Source organism: Pleurodeles waltl, chromosome 6 (genome assembly GCF_031143425.1).
Source record: "Pleurodeles waltl isolate 20211129_DDA chromosome 6, aPleWal1.hap1.20221129, whole genome shotgun sequence".
Classification (NCBI taxonomy): Eukaryota; Metazoa; Chordata; class Amphibia; order Caudata; family Salamandridae; genus Pleurodeles; species Pleurodeles waltl.
Genome location: NC_090445.1, coordinates 6,432,419 through 6,458,974, shown reverse-complemented (window position 1 = coordinate 6,458,974; position 26,556 = coordinate 6,432,419). Strand labels below are relative to the sequence as shown.

At 49.1% G+C, this 26,556-nt stretch overlaps 1 protein-coding gene across 1 annotated transcript in view; it reads left to right on the top strand.

Annotated features, from left to right (window-relative positions):
• CERCAM (cerebral endothelial cell adhesion molecule) overlaps positions 1-23,721 on the top strand; it is a 188,268-nt gene extending 164,547 nt beyond the window's left edge. The window contains exons 11-12 of the mRNA XM_069236967.1: positions 19,639-19,842; positions 22,971-23,721. Of these exons, the coding sequence (XP_069093068.1) occupies positions 19,639-19,842; positions 22,971-23,208 (442 nt within the window). The 3' untranslated portion in view covers positions 23,209-23,721. The remainder of the gene's footprint in view (positions 1-19,638; positions 19,843-22,970) is intronic.
• Positions 23,722-26,556: the final 2,835 nt, after the last annotated feature.

Sequence of the window (26,556 nt, the reverse complement as noted above, 5' to 3'; positions counted from 1 at the left end):
ATAGGTCACTACCTATATGTAGCTTCACCATGGTAACTCCGAATATGGCCATGTAACATGTCTATGATCATGGAATTGCCCCCTCTATGCCATCCTGGCATTGTTGGTACAATTCCATGATCCCAGTGGTCTGTAGCACAGACCCTGGTACTGCCAGACTGCCCTTCCTGGGGTTTCACTGCAGCTGCTGCTGCTGCCAACCCCTCAGACAGGCAGCTGCCCTCCTGGGGTCCAGCCAGGCCTGGCCCAGGATGGCAGAACAAAGAACTTCCTCTGAGAGAGGGTGTGACACCCTCTCCCTTTGGAAAATGGTGTGAAGGCAGGGGAGGAGTAGCCTCCCCCAGCCTCTGGAAATGCTTTGTTGGGCACAGATGTGCCCAATTCTGCATAAGCCAGTCTACACCGGTTCAGGGACCCCTTAGCCCCTGCTCTGGCGCGAAACTGGACAAAGGAAAGGGGAGTGACCACTCCCCTGACCTGCACCTCCCCTGGGAGGTGTCCAGAGCTCCTCCAGTGTGCTCCAGACCTCTGCCATCTTGGAAACAGAGGTGCTGCTGGCACACTGGACTGCTCTGAGTGGCCAGTGCCACCAGGTGACGTCAGAGACTCCTGCTGATAGGCTCCTTCAGGTGTTAGTAGCCTTTCCTCTCTCCTAGGTAGCCAAACCCTCTTTTATGGCTATTTAGGGTCTCTGTCTCTGGGGAAACTTTAGATAACGAATGCATGAGCTCAGCCGAGTTCCTCTGCATCTCCCTCTTCACCTTCTGATAAGGAATCGACCGCTGACCGCGCTGGAAGCCTGCAAACCTGCAACATAGTAGCAAAGACGACTACTGCAACTCTGTAACGCTGATCCTGCCGCCTTCTCGACTGTTTTCCTGCTTGTGCATGCTGTGGGGGTAGTCTGCCTCCTCTCTGCACCAGAAGCTCCGAAGAAATCTCCCGTGGGTCGACGGAATCTTCCCCCTGCAACCGCAGGCACCAAAAAGCTGCATTACCGGTCCCTTGGGTCTCCTCTCAGCACGACGAGCGAGGTCCCTCGAATCCAGCGACGCTGTCCAAGTGACCCCCACAGTCCAGTGACTCTTCAGCCCAAGTTTGGTGGAGGTAAGTCCTTGCCTCACCTCGCTGGGCTGCATTGCTGGGAACCGCGACTTTGCAGCTACTCCGGCCCCTGTGCACTTCCGGCGGAAATCCTTCGTGCACAGCCAAGCCTGGGTGCACGGCGCTCTAACCTGCATTGCACGACTTTCTAAATTGGTCTCCGGCGACGTGGGACTCCTTTGTGCAACTTCGGCGAGCACCGTTTCACGCATCCTCGTAGTGCCTGTTTCTGGCACTTCTCCGGGTGCTACCTGCTTCAGTGAGGGCTCTTTGTCTTGCTCGACGTCCCCTCTCTCTGCAGGTCCAATTTGCGACCTCCTGGTCCCTCCTGGGCCCCAGCAGCGTCCAAAAACGCCAAACGCATGATTTGCGTGTAGCAAGGCTTGTTGGCGTCCTTCCGGCGGGAAAACACTTCTGCACGACTCTCCAAGGCGAGAGGGATACGTCCACCAAAGGGGAAGTCTCTAGCCCTTTTCGTTCCTGCAGAAACCTCAGCTTCTTCTGTCCAGTCGAAGCTTCTTTGCACCCGCAGCTGGCATTTCCTGGGCATCTGCCCATCTCCGACTTGCTTGTGACTTTTGGACTTGGTCCCCTTGTTCCACAGGTACCCTAGATTGGAAATCCACAGTTGTTGCATTGCTGGTTTGTGTCTTTCCTGCATTATTCCTCTAACACGACTATTTTGTCCTTAGGGGAACTTTAGTGCACTTTGCACTCACTTTTCAGGGTCTTGGGGAGGGTTATTTTGCTAACTCTCACTATTTTCTAATAGTCCCAGCGACCCTCTACAAGGTCACATAGGTTTGGGGTCCATTCGTGGTTTGCATTCCACTTTTGGAGTATATGGTTTGTGTTGCCCCTATCCCTATGTTTCCCCAATGCATCCTATTGTAACTATACATTGTTTGCACTGTTTTCTAAGACTATACTGCATATTTTTTTTATTGTGTATATATATCTTGTGTATATTTCCTATCCTCTCACTGAGGGTACACTCTAAGATACTTTGGCATATTGTCATAAAAATAAAGTACCTTTATTTTTAGTATAACTGTGTATTGTGTTTTCTTATGATATTGTGCATATGACACTAAGTGGTACTGTAGTAGCTTCACACGTCTCCTAGTTCAGCCTAAGTTGCTCTGCTAAGCTACCATTATCTATCAGCCTAAGCTGCTAGACACCCTATACACTAATAAGGGATAACTGGGCCTGGTGCAAGGTGCAAGTACCCCTTGGTACTCACTACAAGCCAGTCCAGCCTCCTACATTGGTTGTGCAGTGGTGGGATAAGTGCTTGAGACTACTTACCACTCTTGTCATTGTACTTTTCATAAGAGAAAAATATACAAAACAAGGTCAGTGTATATACACATAGCCAAAAAGTTTTGCATTTCCTCTTTTCACTCTTTTCTAAGTGCTGAAAAGTACTTCTAAACTTTCAAAAAGTTCTTAAAAGTTTAACAAGTTTTTTTCTGTCTTTCCAAAAAGTTCTGAAAACTTTTTTCTCTTTTTCTATCACTTTAACTCTCTCTAAAAAAAATGTCTGGCACAGGCCAAAATGTTGAACTGTCCAAACTTGCATATGATCACCTTAGCTGGAAAGGAGCAAGGAGTCTCTGCATAGAGAGAGGTTTGAGTGTAGGGAAGAATCCTTCCTTAGAACTGTTAATTAACATGCTTAGAGTACAGGATAAGGCCATAAGTGCCCAATCTGGTGAAAAAGTAGCTAATGGTTCTCAATCTGATCCAGGGACTCCCCCAGGAAAAGATTCAGGCAAGAAACTTCTCAGCCTGCCCATTACTAGACAGTCTAGCATAGTTGGTACAGAGGTTGAATCACACCATACTGATGGTGTGCTCTCACATTATACTGTTAGCCAAGCTGTTAGGGTGCCCTCTGTAAGGGACAGGTCTCCTTCTGTTCATTCCCATCATACCTCTGTATCTAGAAATGTCCCTCCCACCCACCCTGATGACAGATTGTTAGAAAGGGAGCTCAATAGATTGAGAGTGGAACAAACCAGACTGAAGCTCAAGAAGCAACAGCTGGATTTGGATAGACAGTCTTTAGAATTAGAGAAGGAAAGACAGAAGTTGGGTTTAGATACCCATGGTGGCAGCAGCAGTATTCCCCATAATCATCCTGCAAAAGAGCATGATTCCAGGAATCTGCACAAGATAGTTCCCCCTTATAAGGAGGGGGATGACATTAACAAGTGGTTTGCTGCACTTGAGAGGGCCTGTGCTGTACAGGATGTCCCTCAAAAGCAGTGGGCTGCTATCCTATGGCTATCATTTAGTGGAAAAGGTAGGGATAGGCTCCTTACTGTAAAAGAAAATGATGCTAATAATTTCCAAGTTCTTAAGAATGCACTCCTGGATGGTTATGGCTTAACCACTGAACAGTACAGGATAAAGTTCAGAGAAACCAAAAAGGAGTCTTCACAAGACTGGGTTGATTTCATTGACCAGGCAGTGAAGGCCTTGGAGGGGTGGTTACATGGCAGTAAAGTTACTGATTATGACAGCCTGTATAACTTGATCCTGAGAGAGCATATTCTTAATAATTGTGTGTCTGATTTGTTGCACCAGTACTTGGTGGACTCTGATCTGACCTCTCCCCAAGAATTGGGAAAGAAGGCAGACAAATGGGTCAGAACAAGAGTGAACAGAAAAGTTCATACAGGGGGTGACAAAGATGGCAACAAAAAGAAGGATGGTAAGTCTTCTGACAAGGGTGGGGACAAATCTAAAAATGAGTCTTCATCAGGCCCACAAAAACACTCTGGTGGGGGTGGTGGGTCCAAATCCTCCTTTAATCAGAACAAGGAAAAGAAACCATGGTGCTATTTATGTAAAATAAAAGGCCATTGGACAACAGATCCCAGTTGTCCAAAGAAAGGCACCACAGCTCCTACCACTACAACCCCTACTGCTACACCTAGTGTCCCTACTAATAGCAGTGGTGGTGGGAGCAAACCTACTAATAGCCAATCCAAGGGAGTAGCTGGGCTCACTTTTGGTAATTTAGTTGGGGTTGGTCTAATTAGGGAGACCACAGAGGCTACTTTAGTCTCTGAAGGGGCTATTGATTTAGCCACTTTGGTTGCTTACCCCCATAACTTGGAGAAGTACAAGCAACTAACCCTAATAAATGGTGTTGAGGTCCAGGCCTACAGGGACACAGGTGCCAGTGTCACAATGGTGATTGAGAAACTGGTGCACCCTGAACAACACATACTTGGACACCAGTACCAAGTAACCGATGCTCACAACATAACACAAAGCCACCCCATGGCTGTTGTAAATCTCAACTGGGGGGGGGTAACTGGTCCAAAGAAAGTTGTGGTAGCTTCAGATTTACCTGTAGACTGTCTATTAGGGAATGATTTGGAGACATCAGCTTGGTCAGATGTGGAGTTGGAGGCCCATGCAGCAATGCTGGGCATCCCAGGGCATATTTTTGCTTTGACAAGGGCTCAGGCCAAAAAGCAAAAAGGACAGGGAAGCTTGGATCCTGGAACAATGGACCAAGTGCTCCCTAAAGCTAGGGCTAGTAGAAGCAAACCACTTCCTACTATCCCTCCCTCTACAGTGGATTCAACTTCAGAGGAAGAAGAATTCCCTCCCTGTGCAGAACCTACACCAGAGGAGCTGGAAGCAGACACTGCTGAGCTTTTGGGTGAAGGGGGGCCTGCCAGAGAGGAGCTGAGTGTGGCACAGCAAACCTGTCCCACATTAGAGGGTCTCAGACAGCAAGCTGTCAAACAGGCTAATGGGGATGTCAGTGACTCTCACAGAGTTTACTGGGAGGACAACCTCTTGTACACTGAGCATAGGGATCCTAAACCTGGAGCTGCCAGGAGATTAGTGATTCCTCAGGAGTACAGAAAGTTCCTCCTAACACTGGCACATGACATTCCCTTAGCTGGGCACCTGGGTCAAATGAAAACTTGGGACAGATTGGTACCATTGTTTCATTGGCCTAGGATGTCTGAGGACACAAAGGAATTTTGTAAGTCCTGTGAAACCTGTCAAGCCAGTGGCAAGACAGGTGGCACTCCAAAGGCACCCCTTATCCCACTGCCTGTGGTTGGGGTTCCCTTTGAAAGGGTAGGGGTTGACATAGTTGGCCCCCTTGACCCTCCTACTGCTTCAGGCAATAGGTTTATCTTGGTGGTAGTGGACCATGCCACAAGATATCCTGAAGCTATTCCTTTAAGGACCACTACAGCTCCTGCAGTGGCAAAGGCCCTCCTGGGAATATTTTCCAGGGTGGGCTTCCCAAAGGAAGTAGTATCAGACAGAGGAAGCAATTTCATGTCTGCATACTTAAAGGCCATGTGGAAGGAGTGTGGTGTAACTTACAAGTTCACAACACCCTATCATCCACAAACAAATGGACTGGTGGAGAGATTTAATAAAACTCTCAAAGGCATGATTATGGGTCTCCCTGAAAAAGTCCGCAGGAGATGGGATATCCTTCTACCATGCCTCCTTTTTGCCTACAGGGAGGTACCCCAGAAAGGAGTGGGCTTCAGCCCCTTTGAACTTCTTTTTGGACACCCTGTTAGGGGTCCACTCACACTTGTAAAGGAGGGTTGGGAACAACCTTTAAAAGCTCCTAAGCAGGATATTGTGGACTATGTACTTGGCCTCAGATCAAGGATGGCTGAGTACATGAAAAAGGCCAGTAAAAACCTTCAGGCCAGCCAAGAGCTCCAGAAGCAATGGCATGATCAGAAGGCTGTTTTGGTTCAGTACCAACCAGGGCAGAAAGTGTGGGTCTTGGAGCCTGTGGCCCCAAGAGCACTCCAAGATAAATGGAGTGGACCCCACACAATTGTTGAAAAGAAGGGTGAAGTCACCTACTTGGTTGACTTAGGCACTGCCAGGAGTCCCCTTAGGGTGCTCCATGTCAACCGCCTGAAACCCTACTATGACAGGGCTGATCTCACCCTGCTCATGGCAACTGATGAGGGACAGGAAGAAGACAGTGATCCTCTACCTGATCTCTTCTCTTCCACAGAACAAGATGCTCTTGTGGAAGGTGTAGTTTTGGCTGATTGTCTTACTGCTGAGCAGAAAGATAATTGCATAAATCTCCTAGGACAATTTTCAGAACTCTTCTCTACTGTGCCAGGCACCACTTCCTGGTGTGAGCACACTATAGATACTGGAGACAGTTTACCTGTCAAAAGTAAGATCTATAGGCAGCCTGACCATGTCAGGGACTGCATAAAGCAAGAAGTTCAGAAAATGTTGGAACTAGGAGTGGTTGAGCACTCTGACAGTCCATGGGCTTCTCCTGTGGTACTGGTACCAAAACCCAATTCTAAAGATGGAAAGAAGGAAATGCGGTTTTGTGTAGACTATAGAGGTCTCAACTTGGTAACCAAAACTGATGCTCACCCTATACCCAGGGCAGATGAGCTTATAGATACACTGGCATCTGCCAAGTATCTAAGCACTTTTGATTTGACTGCAGGGTATTGGCAGATCAAATTGTCAGAAGATGCTAAACCTAAGACTGCATTTTCTACCATTGGAGGACATTACCAGTTTACTGTAATGCCTTTTGGTTTGAAAAATGCACCTGCCACTTTTCAGAGGTTGGTGAACACAGTCCTGCAAGGGCTGGAAGCTTTCAGTGCAGCATATTTGGACGATATAGCTGTCTTTAGCTCCAGCTGGGATGATCACCTGGTCCACCTTTGGAAAGTTTTGGAGGCCCTGCAAAAGGCAGGCCTCACTATCAAGGCTTCAAAGTGCCAGATAGGGCAGGGTAAGGTGGTTTATCTGGGACACCTTGTTGGTGGGGAACAGATTGCACCACTTCAGGGGAAAATCCAAACTATTATTGATTGGGTTCCCCCTACCACTCAGACTCAGGTGAGAGCCTTCCTAGGCCTCACTGGGTATTACAGGAGGTTCATTAAGAACTATGGCTCCATTGCAGCCCCTCTTAATGACCTCACATCCAAGAAAATGCCTAAAAAGGTATTATGGACAGCAAGCTGTCAGAAAGCTTTTGAGGAGCTGAAGCAGGCCATGTGCTCTGCACCTGTCCTGAAAAGCCCTTGTTACTCTAAAAAATTCTATGTCCAAACTGATGCATCTGAATTAGGAGTAGGGGCAGTCCTATCACAACTTAATTCTGAGGGCCAGGATCAACCTGTTGCTTTTATTAGTAGGAGGTTGACCCCTAGAGAAAAGCGTTGGTCTGCCATTGAGAGGGAGGCCTTTGCTGTGGTCTGGGCTCTGAAGAAGTTGAGGCCATACCTGTTTGGCACTCACTTCATTGTTCAGACAGACCACAAACCTCTACTTTGGCTAAAACAAATGAAAGGTGAAAATCCTAAATTGTTGAGGTGGTCCATATCCCTACAGGGAATGGACTATACAGTGGAACATAGACCTGGGAGTAGCCACTCCAATGCAGATGGACTCTCCAGATATTTCCACTTAGACAATGAAGACTCATCAGGTCATGGCTAGTCTTATTGTCCTTCATTTGGGGGGGGGTTGTGTAGGAAAGTACCATCTTGCCTGGCATGTTACCCCCATTTTTCACTGTATATATGTTGTTTTGGTTGTATGTGTCACTGGGACCCTGGTAACCCAGGGCCCCAGTGCTCATAAGTGTGCCTGAATGTGTTACCTGTGTAGTGACTAACTGTCTCACTGAGGCTCTGCTAATCAGAACCTCAGTGGTTATGCTCTCTCATTTCTTTCCAAATTGTCACTGACAGGCTAGTGACCATTTTTACCAATTTACATTGGCTTACTGGAACACCCTTATAATTCCCTAGTATATGGTACTGAGGTACCCAGGGTATTGGGGTTCCAGGAGATCCCTATGGGCTGCAGCATTTCTTTTGCCACCCATAGGGAGCTCTGACAATTCTTACACAGGCCTGCCACTGCAGCCTGAGTGAAATAATGTCCACGTTATTTCACAGCCATTTTACACTGCACTTAAGTAACTTATAAGTCACCTATATGTCTAACCTTTACCTGGTAAAGGTTAGGTGCAAAGTTACTTAGTGTGAGGGCACCCTGGCACTAGCCAAGGTGCCCCCACATTGTTCAGAGCCAATTCACTGAACTTTGTGAGTGCGGGGACACCATTACACGCGTGCACTACATATAGGTCACTACCTATATGTAGCTTCACCATGGTAACTCCGAATATGGCCATGTAACATGTCTATGATCATGGAATTGCCCCCTCTATGCCATCCTGGCATTGTTGGTACAATTCCATGATCCCAGTGGTCTGTAGCACAGACCCTGGTACTGCCAGACTGCCCTTCCTGGGGTTTCACTGCAGCTGCTGCCAACCCCTCAGACAGGCAGCTGCCCTCCTGGGGTCCAGCCAGGCCTGGCCCAGGATGGCAGAACAAAGAACTTCCTCTGAGAGAGGGTGTGACACCCTCTCCCTTTGGAAAATGGTGTGAAGGCAGGGGAGGAGTAGCCTCCCCCAGCCTCTGGAAATGCTTTGTTGGGCACAGATGTGCCCAATTCTGCATAAGCCAGTCTACACCGGTTCAGGGACCCCTTAGCCCCTGCTCTGGCGCAAAACTGGACAAAGGAAAGGGGAGTGACCACTCCCCTGACCTGCACCTCCCCTGGGAGGTGTCCAGAGCTCCTCCAGTGTGCTCCAGACCTCTGCCATCTTGGAAACAGAGGTGCTGCTGGCACACTGGACTGCTCTGAGTGGCCAGTGCCACCAGGTGACGTCAGAGACTCCTGCTGATAGGCTCCTTCAGGTGTTAGTAGCCTTTCCTCTCTCCTAGGTAGCCAAACCCTCTTTTCTGGCTATTTAGGGTCTCTGTCTCTGGGGAAACTTTAGATAACGAATGCATGAGCTCAGCCGAGTTCCTCTGCATCTCCCTCTTCACCTTCTGATAAGGAATCGACCGCTGACCGCACTGGAAGCCTGCAAACCTGCAACATAGTAGCAAAGACGACTACTGCAACTCTGTAACGCTGATCCTGCCGCCTTCTCGACTGTTTTCCTGCTTGTGCATGCTGTGGGGGTAGTCTGCCTCCTCTCTGCACCAGAAGCTCCGAAGAAATCTCCCGTGGGTCGACGGAATCTTCCCCCTGCAACCGCAGGCACCAAAAAGCTGCATTACCGGTCCCTTGGGTCTCCTCTCAGCACGACGAGCGAGGTCCCTCGAATCCAGCGACGCTGTCCAAGTGACCCCCACAGTCCAGTGACTCTTCAGCCCAAGTTTGGTGGAGGTAAGTCCTTGCCTCACCTCGCTGGGCTGCATTGCTGGGAACCGCGACTTTGCAGCTACTCCGGCCCCTGTGCACTTCCGGCGGAAATCCTTCGTGCACAGCCAAGCCTGGGTGCACGGCGCTCTAACCTGCATTGCACGACTTTCTAAGTTGGTCTCCGGCGACGTGGGACTCCTTTGTGCAACTTCGGCGAGCACCGTTTCACGCATCCTCGTAGTGCCTGTTTCTGGCACTTCTCCGGGTGCTACCTGCTTCAGTGAGGGCTCTTTGTCTTGCTCGACGTCCCCTCTCTCTGCAGGTCCAATTTGCGACCTCCTGGTCCCTCCTGGGCCCCAGCAGCGTCCAAAAACGCCAAACGCACGATTTGCGTGTAGCAAGGCTTGTTGGCGTCCTTCCGGCGGGAAAACACTTCTGCACGACTCTCCAAGGTGAGTGGGATCCGTCCACCAAAGGGGAAGTCTCTAGCCCTTTTCGTTCCTGCAGAAACCTCAGCTTCTTCTGTCCAGTCGAAGCTTCTTTGCACCCGCAGCTGGCATTTCCTGGGCATCTGCCCATCTCCGACTTGCTTGTGACTTTTGGACTTGGTCCCCTTGTTCCACAGGTACCCTAGATTGGAAATCCACAGTTGTTGCATTGCTGGTTTGTGTCTTTCCTGCATTATTCCTCTAACACGACTATTTTGTCCTTAGGGGAACTTTAGTGCACTTTGCACTCACTTTTCAGGGTCTTGGGGAGGGTTATTTTGCTAACTCTCACTATTTTCTAATAGTCCCAGCGACCCTCTACAAGGTCACATAGGTTTGGGGTCCATTCGTGGTTCGCATTCCACTTTTGGAGTATATGGTTTGTGTTGCCCCTATCCCTATGTTTCCCCATTGCATCCTATTGTAACTATACATTGTTTGCACTGTTTTCTAAGACTATACTGCATATTTTTGCTATTGTGTATATATATCTTGTGTATATTTCCTATCCTCTCACTGAGGGTACACTCTAAGATACTTTGGCATATTGTCATAAAAATAAAGTACCTTTATTTTGAGTATATCTGTGTATTGTGTTTTCTTATGATATTGTGCATATGACACTAAGTGGTACTGTAGTAGCTTCACACGTCTCCTAGTTCAGCCTAAGTTGCTCTGCTAAGCTACCATTATCTATCAGCCTAAGCTGCTAGACACCCTATACACTAATAAGGGATAACTGGGCCTGGTGCAAGGTGCAAGTACCCCTTGGTACTCACTACAAGCCAGTCCAGCCTCCTACAATATGCAATTTAAAGTTTTCTCCCATTGATTCCTATGGTGACTAATTGCGCACCTAAACAGAACGTTTACTAAACTTTGAAAAATGTTAACTTAAAAAGTACTTACCTAATTTGGATGATTTTGGTCTTAAAATGTTATAAAAATAAAATTATTTTAGTAAATTGGTCTCGAGTTAGTCTTCCGAGTATAGTACAACAAATGCTTAACACATGTCCTGGATTAGCCTAACTGCTCAACCAAGCTACCACAAAAATATAGCATAATGTGATTTTCCCTCTGAATACCAAGGTGGGGCTGCTTGGACTCTCTGCACAGGGTACATCGTTTTTGTACACTATATGGAGAGCCAGCCTCCTACAAGGGGTCCAGTCCATGGAGTGGGGGGGTCCAGTCCATGGAGTGGGGAGGTCCTGTCCATGGAGTGGGGGGGTCCAGTTCATGGAGTGGACTGCAGTCTTAAGGGAAAGAACAATGATAAACAGGAGGCTGCCTTCTTGCATTGCCCGCCTTTAAAAAGTGCCCTTGTGTCAACGTAGAAGGCATTGCTAGCCTTAAATCCACTCCTTTCCAAGATGGTTGCATTACCAGTGCTTGTTGGCAGAGTTTCCCAATCCAAGATGGAGTTAACCTTCCTTCCTGTGCCGTTATACAATGTCTGCCCTAGACTGTATCTAAGGAGGCTCAAATCAGACAAGGGTTGCTAGTGGGGGTGATAATTACTATAGGCCTGATTTAGACTTTGGCGTAAGGGGTTACTGCGTCACAAAAGTGACGGATATCCCGTCCGGCGTATTACAATCCCATTATAGCCTAGAGCAATCATAATACGGAGGACGGGATTCACGCTTGTGACGGAGTATTACATCCACAGAGATCGAGATCAGGAACTATATTGTGCCCTTATTTTTGTTATTTTTCTGCAGAGCATTCATGCTTTCTTGAAGACCTCATGCTGGGCTCCTTCTCAACTCTTTCTCAGGGTCGTTCTGGTGCTGAGCTTTTTCACAGTTGTATCATTCATCATCTTCAATCAAAAACTATAAATTTCCTATTTTCTGCCGTTAGTGGTTTTCTCCCTCCTACCTGGGACCCTCTCAAGAAGGTACTTGTCACTTTTCATGGTACATAGGAAGTACCCGGTGAGACCATGACTATAGTCGTCCTCTCACGAGAAGTCAAGAAGGAAGAGGCCTTCGAAGCAGTCTGTCCTTGGCAGGCATTGAGGAGACGACGTTTCAGCAGTAGGTGAACCGGACCGGACTGGCTTCCCTCAATGAGTGTCTCAACTTCCACGTCCCAACACGCCAGCTCCGCTTCACCAACCTCGCCCTTGTATCCGTCCCCCGCATTCACCGTACCACAACCGGCGGCAGATCATTCTTCCACCTTGCCGCCAAAACCTGAAACTCCCTCCCCATCAACCTACGTCTGGCCCAGGACCTCCTGACCTTCAGGAAGCACCTCAAGACCTGGCTCTTCGAACAGTAGCACCACCCCACCCCACCCCACCCCAGCGCCTTGAGACCCTTCCGGGTGAGTAGCGCGCTTAACAAATTACTGATTGATTGAGTAGGTGTGGGTTCTCTCCGCTGTGAGTCCGAGCTGAGACCTTGCCATACATCTGCCCTGAAAGTTCAGGCTCCTCCAGATGGGTGGGTGCACAGGTCACCCGCTTCTACCAGGGCTCTGGGTTTGAGCTGCTACCCTCTGATGTACGGGTCTGTTGGCGCTTTTCTGTGTGCTAATTTCAGGGACCATAAAGCGCTATCAGATGGATCGAGTTTCACGACTGAGTCTGGTCAGTGAGTCAAATGCATTCAGTAATATGTGAAACACATTAGACTTCACAAGAAAGAAGGAATATTTCAGTTTCAAACCATGAACGTTTCTTAAAAATTAATGGTTTGCATTAGTCCTAAATCAGGTTGGTCTCAATTAATAATCAAAATATTGACAATTCGAGTAATATACAGCTCAAATTCAATCAAAATCTTATAAATCTGAGGGCAAAAGGGTATGGGGTTGCCTCAAAGGGAAAGGCAAAGGAAAGTCACTCCTCTCTCTGAGAGACAACTCTAAAGCTGGTTCTCTGCCCTGGTCTATTCTCAGGTCAAAGATGAGGGTATATTACATATTCAGCAGGTTCCTAAGGTTTCCTCATAAAGCTTCTCTTAGCATCCTTCAAACAACACTATCTGCAACAGGACAAGCCATGTGCACTAGTCTGCACCCTGCAGGCGTCTTCTTGAATGCTCTGTTCATTAAAACATTCCATGATTATCAGAAAAAGAAGAAACCTTTTGAGGCCTGATTTAGAGTTTTCCCGGATGGGGTTACTCTGTCACAATCCCAATATATCCTATGGGAATCGTAATATGGCCAACGGGATATCCGTCATGTTTGTGACGCAGTGCCCCATCCGGCAAACTCTAAATCAGGCCCTTAGTCATGTAGGAAAGAAATAAAAAGAACATTTAGTTTTACAATTAGAACTCCACCTCACCTAGAAATAAAATGTTCATGTGTGTAAGGAAATGCCTCCTTGGCATGGTTACCCCCTGACTTTCTGCCTTTGCTGATGCTAAGTTTTGATTTTAAAGTGTGCTGAGGCCTGCTAACCAGGCCCCAGCATCAGTGTTCTTTCCCTAACCTGTACTTTTGTTTCCACAATTGGCACACCCTGGCATCCAGGTAAGTCCCTTGTAACTGGTACCCCTGGTACCAAGGGCCCTGATGCCAGGGAAGGTCTCTAAGGGCTGCAGCATGTCTTATGCCACCTGGGGACCCCTCACTCAGCACAGACACACTGCTTGCCAGCTTGTGTGTGCTGGTGGGGAGAAAATGACTAAGTCGACATGGCACTCCCCTCAGGGTGCCATGTGTAGGAAAGTACCATCTTGCCTGGCATGTTACCCCCATTTTTCACTGTATATATGTTGTTTTAGTTGTATGTGTCACTGGGACCCTGTTCACCAGGGCCCCAGTGCTCATAAGTGTGCCTGAATGTGTTACCTGTGTAGTGACTAACTGTCTCACTGAGGCTCTGCTAATCAGAACCTCAGTGGTTATGCTCTCTCATTTCTTTCTAAATTGTCACTAACAGGCTAGTGACCAATTTTGCCAATTTACATTGGCTTACTGGAACACCCTTATAATTCCCTAGTATATGGTACTGAGGTACCCAGGGTATTGGGGTTCCAGGAGATCCCTATGGGCTGCAGCATTTCTTTTGCCACCCATAGGGAGCTCTGACAATTCTTACACAGGCCTGCCACTGCAGCCTGAGTGAAATAACGTCCACGTTATTTCACAGCCATTTTACACTGCACTTAAGTAACTTATAAGTCACCTATATGTCTAACCTTTACCTGGTAAAGGTTAGGTGCAAAGTTACTTAGTGTGAGGGCACCCTGGCCCTAGCCAAGGTGCCCCCACATTGTTCAGAGCCAATTCCCTGAACTTTGTGAGTGCGGGGACACCATTACACGCGTGCACTACATATAGGTCACTACCTATATGTAGCTTCACAATGGTAACTCCGAATATGGCCATGTAACATGTCTATGATCATGGAATTGCCCCCTCTATGCCATCCTGGCATAGTTGGCACAATCCCATGATCCCAGTGGTCTGTAGCACAGACCCTGGTACTGCCAAACTGCCCTTCCTGGGGTTTCACTGCAGCTGCTGCTGCTGCCAACCCCTCAGACAGGCATCTGCCCTCCTGGGGTCCAGCCAGGCCTGGCCCAGGATGGCAGAACAAAGGACTTCCTCTAAGAGAGGGTGTGACACCCTCTCCCTTTGGAAAATGGTGTGAAGGCAGGGGAGGAGTAGCCTCTCCCAGCCTCTGGAAATGCTTTCATGGGCACAGATGTGCCCAATTCTGCATAAGCCAGTCTACACCGGTTCAGGGGACCCCTTAGCCCTGCTCTGGCGCGAAACTGGACAAAGGAAAGGGGAGTGACCACTCCCCTGACCTGTACCTCCCCTGGGAGGTGCCCAGAGCTCCTCCAGTGTGCTCCAGACCTCTGCCATCTTGGAAACAGAGGTGCTGCTGGCACACTGGACTGCTCTGAGTGGCCAGTGCCACCAGGTGACGTCAGAGACTCCTTCTGATAGGCTCCTTCAGGTGTTGCTAGCCTATCCTCTCTCCTAGGTAGCCAAACCCTCTTTTCTGGCTATTTAGGGTCTCTGTCTCTGGGGAAACTTTAGATAACGAATGCAAGAGCTCATCCGAGTTCCTCTGCATATCTCTCTTCACCTTCTGCCAAGGAATCGACTGCTGACCGCGCTGGAAGCCTGCAAACCTGCAACATAGTAGCAAAGACGACTACTGCAACTCTGTAACGCTGATCCTGCCGCCTTCTCGACTGTTTTCCTGGTGGTGCATGCTGTGGGGGTAGTCTGCCTCCTCTCTGCACTAGAAGCTCCGATGAAATCTCCCGTGGGTCGACAGAATCTTCCCCCTGCAACCGCAGGCACCAAAAAGCTGCATTACCGGTCTCCTCTCAGCACGACGAGCGAGGTCCCTCGAATCCAGCAACTCTGTCCAAGTGGCCCCCACAGTCCAGTGACTCTTCAGTCCAAGTTTGGTGGAGGTAAGTCCTTGCCTCACCTCGCTAGACTGCATTGCTGGGAACCGCGACTTTTGCAGCTACTCCGGCCCCTGTGCACTTCCGGCGGAAATCCTTTGTGCACAGCCAAGCCTGGGTCCACGGCACTCTAACCTGCATTGCACGACTTTCTAAGTTGGTCTCCGGCGACGTGGGACTCCTTTGTGTAACTTCAGGTGAGCACCCTTTCACGCATCCTCGTAGTGCCTGTTTCTGGCACTTCTCCGGGTGCTACCTGCTGCTAAGAGGGCTCCTTGTCTTGCTCGACGTCCCCTCTACCTCCTGGTCCAATTTGCGACCTCCTGGTCCCTCCTGGGCCACAGCAGCATCCAAAAACGCTAACCGCACGATTTGCAGCTAGCAAGGCTTGTTGGCGTTCTTTCGGCGGGAAAACACTTCTGCACGACTCTCCACGGCGAGAGGGATCCGTCCACCAAAGGGGAAGTCTCTAGCCCTTTTCGTTCCTGCAGAAACCTCAGCTTCTTCTGTCCAGTAGAAGCTTCTTTGCACCCACAGCTGGCATTTCCTGGGCATATGCCCGTCTCCGACTTGCTTGTGACTTTTGGACTTGGTCCCCTTGTTCCACAGGTACCCTAGATTGGAAATCCATCGTTGTTGCATTGTTGGTTTGTGTCTTTCCTGCATTATTCCTCTATCACAACTTCTTTGTTCTTGGGGGAACTTTAGTGCACTTTGCACTCACTTTTCAGGGTCTTGGGGAGGGTTATTTTTCTAACTCCCACTATTTTCTAATAGTCCCAGCGACCCTCTACAAGGTCACATAGGTTTGGGGTCCATTCGTGGTTCGCATTCCACTTTTGGAGTATATGGTTTGTGTTGCCCCTATCCCTATGTTTCCCCATTGCATCCTATTGTAACTATACATTGTTTGCACTGTTTTCTAAGACTATACTGCATATTTTTGCTATTGTGTATATATATCTTGTGTATATTTCCTATCCTCTCACTGAGGGTACACTCTAAGATACTTTGGCATATTGTCATAAAAATAAAGTACCTTTATTTTTAGTATAACTGTGTATTGTGTTTTCTTATGATATTGTCCATATGACACTAGGTGGTACTGTAGTAGCTTCACACGTCTCCTAGTTCAGCCTAAGCTGCTCTGCTAAGCTACCATTATCTATCAGCCTAAGCTGCTAGACACCCTATACACTAATAAGAGATAACTGGGCCTGGTGCAAGGTGCAAGTACCCCTTGGTACTCACTACAAGCCAGTCCAGCCTCCTACATTGGTTGTGCAGCGGTGGGATAAGTGCTTTGAGACTACTTACCACTCTTGTCATTGTACTTTTCATAAGAGAAAAATATACAAAACAAGTTCAGTGTATATACACATAGCCAAAAAGTTTTGCATTTCCTCTTTTCACTCTTTTCTAAGTGCTGAAAAGTACTTCTAACTTTCTAAAAAGTTCCAAAAAGTTTAAAATGTTTTTTTTCTGTCTTTCTAAAAGTTCTGAAAACTTACAGGTATAGATAAGTCACCCCTCTAGCAGGCCTTAAAGCCCTAAGGCAGGGTGCACTATACCATAGGTGAGGGCATAGGTGCATGAGCACTATGCCCCTACAGTGTCTAAGCAAAACCTTAGACATTGTAAGTGCAGGGTAGCCATAAGAGTATATGGTCTTGGAGTCTGTCATACACGAACTCCACAGCACCATAATGGCTACACTGAAAACTGTGAAGTTTGGTATCAAACTTCTCAGCACAATAAATGCACACTGATGCCAGTGTACATTTTATTGTAAAATACACCCCAGAGGGCATCTTAGAGATGCCCCCTGAAACCTTAACTACCCGTGTAGGCTGACTGGTTTTAGCAGCCTGCCACACTCGAGACATGTTGCTGGACACATGGGGAGAGTGCCTTTGTCACTCTGTGGCTAGTAACAAACCCTGTACTGGGTGGAGGTGCTTCTCACCTCCCCCTGCAGGAACTGTAACACCTGGCGGTGAGCCTCAAAGGCTCACCCCCTTTGTTACAGCACCCCAGGGCACTCCAGCTAGTGGAGTTGCCCACCCTCTCCGGCCACGGCCCCACTTTTGGCGCAAGGCCAAAGGAGATAATGAGAAAAACAAGGAGGAGTCACTGGCCAGTCAGGACAGCCCCTAAAGTGTCCTGAGCTGAGGTGACTCTGACTTTTAGAAATCCTCCATCTTGCAGATGGAGGATTCCCCTAATAGGATTAGGGATGTGCCCCCCGCCCCTCAGGGAGGAGGCACAAAGAGGGTGTAGCCACCCTCAGGGCTAGTAGCCATTGGCTACTAACCCCCCAGACCTAAACACACCCCTAAACCGAGTATTTAAGGGCTCCCAGAACCTAGGAAAACAGATTCCTGCAACCTAAGACGAAGAAGGACTGCTGACCTGAAAGCCCTGCAGAGAAGACGGAGACACCAACTGCTTTGGCCCCAGCTCTACCGGCCTGTCTCCCCACTTCAAGAAAAACTGCAACAGCAACCCCTTCAACAGGGTCCAGCGACCTCTGAAGCCTCAGAGGACTACCCTGCATCTAAAAGGACCAAGAACTCCAGAGGACAGCGGCTCTGCTCCAAAGAAGGAACATCTTTGCAACAAAGAAGCAACTTTTAAAGAACACACGTTTCCCACCAGAAGCGTGAGACTTTGCACTCTGCACCCGATGCCCCCGGCTCGACTTGTGGAGAACCAACACTACAGGGAGGACTCCCCGGCGACTGCGAGCCCGTGAATAGCCAGAGTTGACCCCCCTGAGCCCCCACTGCGACGCCTGCAGAGGGAATCCAGAGGCTCCCCCTGACCGTGACTGCCTGCTTCTAAGAACCCGACGCCTGGTAAGGACACTACACCCGCAGCCCCCAGGACCTGAAGGATCCGACCTCCAGTGCAGGAGCGACCCCCAGGTGGCCCTCTCCCTTGCCCAGGTGGTGGCTACCCCGAGGAGCCCCCCCCCCCTTGCCTGCCTGCTTCGATGAAGAGACCCCCAGCTCTCCCATTGAACTCCATTGTAAACCCGACGCCTGTTTGCACTCTGCACCCGGCCGCCCCGTGCCGCTGAGGGTGTACTTTTTGTGCTGACTTGTGTCACCCCCGGTGCCCTACAAAACCCCCCTGGTCTGCCCTCCGAAGACGCGGGTACTTACTTGCTGGCAGACTGGAACCGTGGCACCCCCTTCTCCATTGAAGCATATGTGTTTTGGGCACCACTTTGACCTCTGCACCTGACCGGCCCTGAGTTGCTGGTGTGGTAACTTTGGGGTTGCCCTGAACCCCCAACGGTGGGCTACCTTGGACCCAACTTTGAACCCTGTAGGTGGTTTACTTACCTGCAAAACTAACAAACACTTACCTCCCCCAGGAACTGTTGAAAATTGCAGTGTCCAGTTTTAAAATAGCTTATTGCCATTTGTGTAAAAACTGTATATGCTATTTTGCAAATTCAAAGTTCCTAAAGTTCCTAAGTGAAATACCTTTCATTTAAAGTATTGTTTGTAAATCTTGAACCTGTGGTTCTTAAAATAAACTAAGAAAATATATTTTTCTATATAAAAACTTATTGGCCTGGAATTGTCTTTGAGTGTGTGTTCCACATTTATTGCCTGTGTGTGTACAACAAATGCTTAACACTACCCTCTGATAAGCCTACTGCTTGACCACACTACCACAAAAAAGAGCATTAGAATTATCTCTTTTTGCCACTATCTTACCTCTAAGGGGAACTCTTGGACTCTGTGCATGCTATTTCTTACTTTGAAATAGTGCATACAGAGCCAACTTCCTACAATGTGTCACAAAGCAACGATGGCAAACAATATACGCCATTTTAAATGTAGGCCTACATTAGCTTTATTCAATCTAAACGTAAATTAACATGTTTTCTCTATACCATCAGCATTACTGTGTTTATGCAATATTGTCGTGTTAATGCAAAACATTCCATATGTAAAACAATCCGCCAAGGCCATGATTTGTCTCTGTCGCAGTCTGAGTTCAGGCTCCTTGAGTTGGGTTTGGTAAAGTTGGCCCCCTCATCCCATCTCAGTCAGAAAAGGGTGTCCAAGGTCCTGAAGTCTATAGTATCGGACCTTGTCCTGTCTCTGTTGGGGTCAGGAAGGTCCGGTCCTGTGGCTCCTGCCTTCTTGACTTATCAATCAGGGCAGTAACTTGTGGGCAGAGTGAGTTTAGTGTCCCTCAGTCAGCATTAGAACGCCTCAGTGTGTGCCTCTGAGAATGGTCTTCAAGTCTTGATGGTGTGATGGGGCTGAGCTGGTAAGCAGACTCAGGCTTTCACTGATCTCTCGCAGGTCCCTTATGCCCCTGAGTTGTGTCACCAGTGTTCCAATGCCCAGGGCCTCCAACAAACACTGCACCCCTTAACCTTCCTCTGCCCTCTGCAGCTACCTGGGGCGCAAGCAGGTGACGACAGAGCCGGAGACCCCAGTGGAGGAAGTGCGTAACCTGGTCATTGCAGACTACTCCTATTGGACGCTGGCCTACGTCATCTCACAGCAGGGGGCCCAGAAGCTGCTCAACGCAGACCCCCTTTCCAGGATGCTGCCGGTGGATGAGTTCCTGCCCATCATGTACGACAAGCACCCAAAGTAAGTAGCTGGCCACGGAGCGGGGTGCCAGGGCCCCTGTCTGCCTGGTAGGCTCTGGACTTCATTTACTAAGAACCCAAGTGTTCATACCATGTGTGACTGTGGATATATGTGCCCTGCATGCTCCTTCCATCTAGAGGTGGGCTTGTGGGCTTGGGTGCTTGCAACTTGTCGTTCTTCAATGAAGTCCTCTGAACCAGGTATAGTGAGTCCTGCTCTAGTTGCATCAGGTCCTTTGTTAGATTGTTTCTTTCAGCCATCGGGTTCGGAAGTGTACCGTTCTGACTCATTGTTCAGTGCCCGTTATCGCTTAACACAGGTAAAGCAATATGAATCTACAAATCAATGAGAAAATGGTGAGAATAGAATGAAAAACACAGTGAACCCATCCCCAGGAAGTGTAGCACCATTAGGAAAAATACCTTGGAGGGAAGGTCCCGCCAGTAAAGACTCAGCAAAAACAGGGTGAAGAATTAGTCAGTGTCAGAACCAAAAATAGAGCTTAACTGAATCATGAAGAATAAATCTCCCAAAACACATCAAAACTAAGCAAGCTCAGCCATCCGTTTGTAAGCCACTAACACATTTAAAAAAAAACTTTTATCTCAGGGTGCCCAATGAAAAAAATACCCTGGAGTATAAAATGTTGGTAAAAGTATTGAGAACAAGACATGGTTAAAGAGGCCACTGGGTGTCTGTGAAGACCTTGCCACCTGGGCTGCAGTAGACGGGAGAGTGGGCTGAGGACTTGCCCAAAGGCCTCGCCCAGTGCTCAGAATGTGCTGGGCAGTGCTGAAGGGGGGGGGAGTATGTGGATCTAGGGTGTGGCCTCCTGTCATACTCTGAGCCCTCAGAGGCTACAATACCCAGTATGTTCCTGGGACTGGCTGAGGTGGCCATGCCCTCAGCTAAGAGGCGAATGACTCAGTCTTTGACTCTGTACTGTACACTCTGTGGAAAGAGGGATTAACCTTAGGGAAATTCTACCTAAAAGCCCACTGTAGGATATGCCTGGCTGACTCTGGGACATGGTGGGTGGGCACAGGTTGAGGTCAAAGGACCTGCTTGTGGCACAAAGCCGGCTGCTTCTGGGGTCAGGGTAAAGGGCTCAGGGCTAGCTGCCCATGCCCAGAGACACCTGGACATGGCTGAAGATCATACAGAGGTGGTTTGCATAAAGTGTTGTCGTGGGCAAGGAGTACCCAAATTAACTTGTGGGTGGGCATGACCTGCTGCCTTTGGACAAAGACCTGTTCCTGCTATGCCTTCACCAGTGCCCATTAGGAGTAGTGAGCTGCCCTGCTTATAAAGAAATGGGCATAGATGTTTGCCTTTGCCAATGCAGTGTACCATGTTTGCTCCTACCAGTGCCTGCTGGACATGGCCTTCGGTGGATACTGGACACAGAACAAGCCATCTGGACTTGCCCATTCCCCATTCCCCAATACCCTATAGGCATCACCTGTAACTGTGACCAGCGATTGCTGCTAGCAACGCAGCAGGCCTTTTAGCAGACCTCACCATAATGTTCATTTGTGGATTTAGGGCACGGTGACAGGGCATGGCCTTCTGCCATACCCTTGCACTGGTACTGTGTAGGCCTGGTATTTGGGCCTTGCAGCGGACCCCATCCACACAACGCACAAGCACCCAGCTATGTGATTCACAAACACACCTTGAAGGGGGCCCAGTCACTGGTCTCACGGAGGACACTATCCACACAGCACACATGCATCCAGATATGTCTCACAGACACACCTGATGGAGGCACTCCATCCTGTGGAGCACTCACTGACCATGCAGAGGACAGGGCACTAGCCTCACAACATACATACACCATGACGTGATTCACAAAACACCCTGAAGGGGGCTCTCCACCCTGTGCTGCAGTCAATGATCACGCAGAGGAGAGGGCACTAGCCACACAAGGCTTTGTAATTCAACCCTAGAGGAATGCGGACCCGAGAGAGGGACTCCAGGGAAGTGTAAGCCAACCCGAAGGGATGAGGACCCCAAAGTGACCTCAAGGTGGGGTACGCTAAACCTTGAAAGATGTGGGCCTGAGACTGACCCAAAGATAGGATAAGCCAACTCCAGATGGATGAGGACCCGAGAGGGAACCCCAGCGCGGTGCAATCTTACCTCAGAGGGATGACAACTTTCATGGACTCTCAAAGCGGTGTAAGACAACCACAGATTCATTAGGACCCACGAGAGACCAAGGCAGGGTACGTCAATACCAAACTGGTGAGTGCTGTAAAGGGACCCCAGAAAGGTGTGAGCCAACCCCAGAGAAAGGATACTCCAAGAGGGATCCAAAGGTGGGGCAAGCTGACCTCAAAGGGATGAGGGCACAAGAGGAGATCTAAAACAACCCCAGAGGGATGAGGACCCACTGTCCCCCAGAGCAGTCTAAGTCAACCCGAGAGAGTTGAGGACACAAGAGGGACCCCCAAGGTGGGGTAAGGCAACCGTAGACAGATGGGGCCTAAGAGGGACTCCAGGGAGGTCTAACCCAACCCCAGAAGAATAAGGACTCAAGAGGGGGCACCAAAGCGTGGGGAAGCCAACCTCAATGGGATGAATACTCAAGAGGGTCCCCCAAGGTGATGTAAGCGAACTCCAGAGAGAAAAGGACCCAGGCGGGACCTCAAAGCAGAGTAAGGTAACCTCGGGTGGATCATGACTCAATAGGTACCCCGGGGAGGTGTAAGATGATCCCAGAAAGATGAGGGCCCTAGAAGGACCCCAAGGCAGAGTAAGTCAATCCCAGAATGATGAGAATCCAAGACTATCCCTTAGGTGTGGTAAAATGAATTTGCAGATTCCAATATTAGAAAACTAGTTTCAGTAAAACAAAACATAACCTCCAAGGTACTGTGCTAATGATGAGATTTTAATAATAGAATCCCTGATAGAATTCTCACATCTACCCAATACTCTGCAGATTATGAGATTTTATTGATAGAATGAATTCTTTGATCTGCACAATAATTTTTTCTCACAAGTTTTCCAGGAAAATCTGCAAATGTAAATAATTATGATATAAGTTTTGTCCTTCTATTTTCTCTGACCTGGGATTTAATTTTCACTTTGAATAAGTAACCATGTTACCCTTTTGATTGTAGTGAAAAATACAAGGAGCAGTTTCAGAACCGTGACCTGAAGGTGTTCTCGGCCGACCCTATGCTGGTTTACCCCACTCACTATGCCGATGAACCTGGCTGGCTTAGTGACACCGAGACCTCCACTTTATGGGACAACGATGCAGTGGCCACGTACTGGAGGGGCTCACAAAAAACCCTAAAGGATTCTCGTATAGAGCCACACCATGCACCGTGTCCGGCCCCGCACGATGAGCTCTGACAGTCGTAGCCTCAGTCTGATGACCGGTGAAAGCAAGTGACATCTGCTGCCTCTGGCTGGCCTGCGGGTACAACAGTTGACACCGCTGGCCTCTGTTGGACAGAACAGCTCCTGGCTCACCGATTCGCTCTGCACCTGGCAGCCTGTGTCCTGCAAGGAAGAACCTGCTGTGCCCCTTGTGACCTCGACACTCCAAGGTGCCCCCAGGGAACCACCTCTAATCTTTTCCAAGTTGTCCTCCGCAGTGTCCCTGCACCAGCTCCAGACTCTTTCCACCGCTGCTCCAGCCAGAACCGGGAGCCGCCTGAACTCCTCCAGCTGGCACTCTGTGCCCACCGACTACCTCGACCAACCTGCAAAACAAGAACTTTCCATTGATTCCTCTGGTGCGTAATTACACACAAAAATACTATTTTCCTTAAACTTCAAAAATCCATAGCTCAAAAAGTACTTAACCAATTTTGAAAATCTTGGTCTTAAAAATTACATAAAAATCTGAAGTATGTTTATAAATTGGTCTTGAGTTACTCCTTCGAATGTGTGAGCTGCATGATCTATACTGTGAGTACAACAAATGCTTTGCACTTCCCCAGGATTGGCCTATCTGATCGACCAAGCTACCTTAAAAATTAGAGCACTAGGTGATCTAGTTTTTACCTCTGGAAACCAGGTTGTGGTGCCTGGACCCTCTGCACAGTGTGCCTAGCTTTGCACACTACATAGAGGGACAGCCTCCTACACTGCACATCTGTGATGAACGTGGGAGGGCTAGTGTTTACATGCTATCAGTTTCCACCAACTTGCAATTGTGGCTCTCAGTGAGGGAGCTGTTGAGGCTGACAAGCCATTTGGGATGTATCTGAGCTGCAAGAGTTACTTGACATGAGGAGCTGAAAGCAATATTTATCTATTCATTTGTCAGATCAAATTTACAAACATTCATCACCACACTCACAAGAAGTAATATGGTAAGTTACCCTAAAACGAAAGATAGCTGTCTGGTGATTAAAACCAAATAGCTTCACTGATGTGTCCAGAGATGTCCAGCAGTGGTTCTGTCTACGGTGCACAGCAAATTTCTTCAACTACGAATACAAATACTGCAATGAACTGCACTTACCGTAATGCACTTGAGCAGACTGCTCCCAGCATGCCATCAGTGTGCCACCTCCTGACTCTAACTGGAGCTTTTCTGTTTTCATGTGCACTGTTTTCCTGTAGGCCCGTCCGTGTATCCTGTACCTCATGAAGGCTACCCTGATTGAGGGCTTTGGATTCTCCACTGAGGAGTATAGAATTAGGTTCAGGGGGGCTCAAAAATCCTCGAGCCAGACCTGGGTTGATTTTGTTGACTACTCAGTGAAAACACTGGATGGTTGGATTCAAGGCAGTGATGTAAATGATTATGATGGGGTGTACAATTTATTTGTGAAAGAACACCTGTTAAGTAATTGTTTCAGTGAGAAACTGCATCAGCATCTGGTAGACCTAGGACCAATTTCTCCCCAAGAATTGGGAAAGAAGGCGGACCATTGGGTCAAGACTAGGGTGACCAAGACTTCCACAGGGGGTGACCAAAAGAAAGGGGTCACAAAGCCTCCCCAGGGGAACAGTGTTGAGACATCCAAAGGGAAAAATAGTAAAGAGTCTTCTATAGGGCCCCAAAAACCTGTTCAGGAGGGTGGGCCCAGAGCCTCTTCACAATCAAATTTTGGGTACAAGGATAAAAACTTTGATCCCAAAAAGGCCTGGTGCCGTAGCTTTAATCAGCCAGGACACCAAACTGGAGACAAGGCCTGTCCCAAGAAAGGTTCCACTTCTAACTCTACTCCAACTAACACTGGAATGGCCAGTCTCCAAGCGGGATCAACAGTGTGCCCAGAGCAAATCAGGGTTCACACTGAAGCTACACTAGTCTCTGAGGGTGGGGTGGATTTAACTACACTGGCTGCCTGGCCCCCTAATATGCAAAAATACAGGCAACAGCTCTTAATTAATGGGCAAAGTGTAGAAGGCCTGAGGGATACAGGTGCCAGTGTCACCATGGTGACAGAGAAACTGGTTTCCCCTGGCCAATACCTGGCTGGACAAACTTATCCAGTCACCAACGCTGACAATCAGATTAAAGTACATCCCATGGCTATGGTAACTTTAGAGTGGAGAGGGGTCAATGGCCTGAAACAGGTGGTGGTCTCCTCAAATATCCCTGTAGACTGTTTGCTTGGAAATGACCTGGAGTCCTCAGCATGGGCTGAGGTAGAACTCAAAACCCATGCAGCCATGCTGGGTATCCCTGAACTGGTGTGTGTCAAGACAAGGGCACAGTGCAAGGCACAGGGTGAAAAAGTGGTGTTGGAGCCTGGAAAAAGGGCCCAACCCTCCAAGAGAAAAGGAAAGAAGACTGGGAAACCAGCTTCCACACAACAAGAAAAAGAGAACCTCTCTTCCCAGGAAGAAGTTCTGCCCTCTGAGGGAACTGAGCCTCTGGAGTTAGAACCTTATCAGGTTGAGCTCCTAGGCCCAGGGGGACCCTCAAGGGAACAGTTGTGTAAGGGGCAAGAAACCTGTCCCTCTCTTGAAGGCCTTAGGCAGCAAGCTGCTGAAGAGTCCAATGGAAAAATAACAGGAACACATAGGGGGTCATTCCAATGTTGGCGGGCGGCGGAGGCCGCCCGCCAGAATTCCCCCCTCCGAAATACCGCGCCGCGGTCAAAAGACCGCGGCGGGTATTACATGTTTTCCCCTCGGCTGGCGGGCGGTTGCTGAAAAACCACCCGCCAGCCCAGGGGAAAACGACCTTCCCACGAGGATGCCGGCTCGTAATCGAGCCGGCGGAGTGGGAAGGTGCGACGGGTGCATTGGCACCCGTCGCGTATTTCAGTGTCTGCAAGGCAGACACTGAAATACTTTGCGGGGCCCTCTTACGGGGGCCCCTGCCGTGCCCATGCCATTGGCATGGGCACGGCAGGGGCCCCCAGGGGCCCCGCGACCCCCCCTACCGCCATCCTGTTCATGGCGGCTTTCCCGCCATGAACAGGATGGCGGTAGGGGGGGGTCGGAATCCTCATGGCTGCGGAGCGCGCTCCGCAGCCATGGAGGATTCACACGAGCAGCGGAAAGTCGGCGGGAGGCCGCTGACTTTCCGCTTCTGACCGCGGCTGAACCGCCGCGGTCAGAATGCTCGTTGGAGCACCGCCAGCCTGTTGGCGGTGCTCCCGTGGTCGGTGGCCCTGGCGGCCACCGGCCGCCAGGGTCAGAATGACCCTCATAGAGTCTATTGGGAAGATGGACTCCTTTACACTGAGGCAAGAGATCCCAAACCTGGTGCCACTAGGAGAGTGGTAGTGC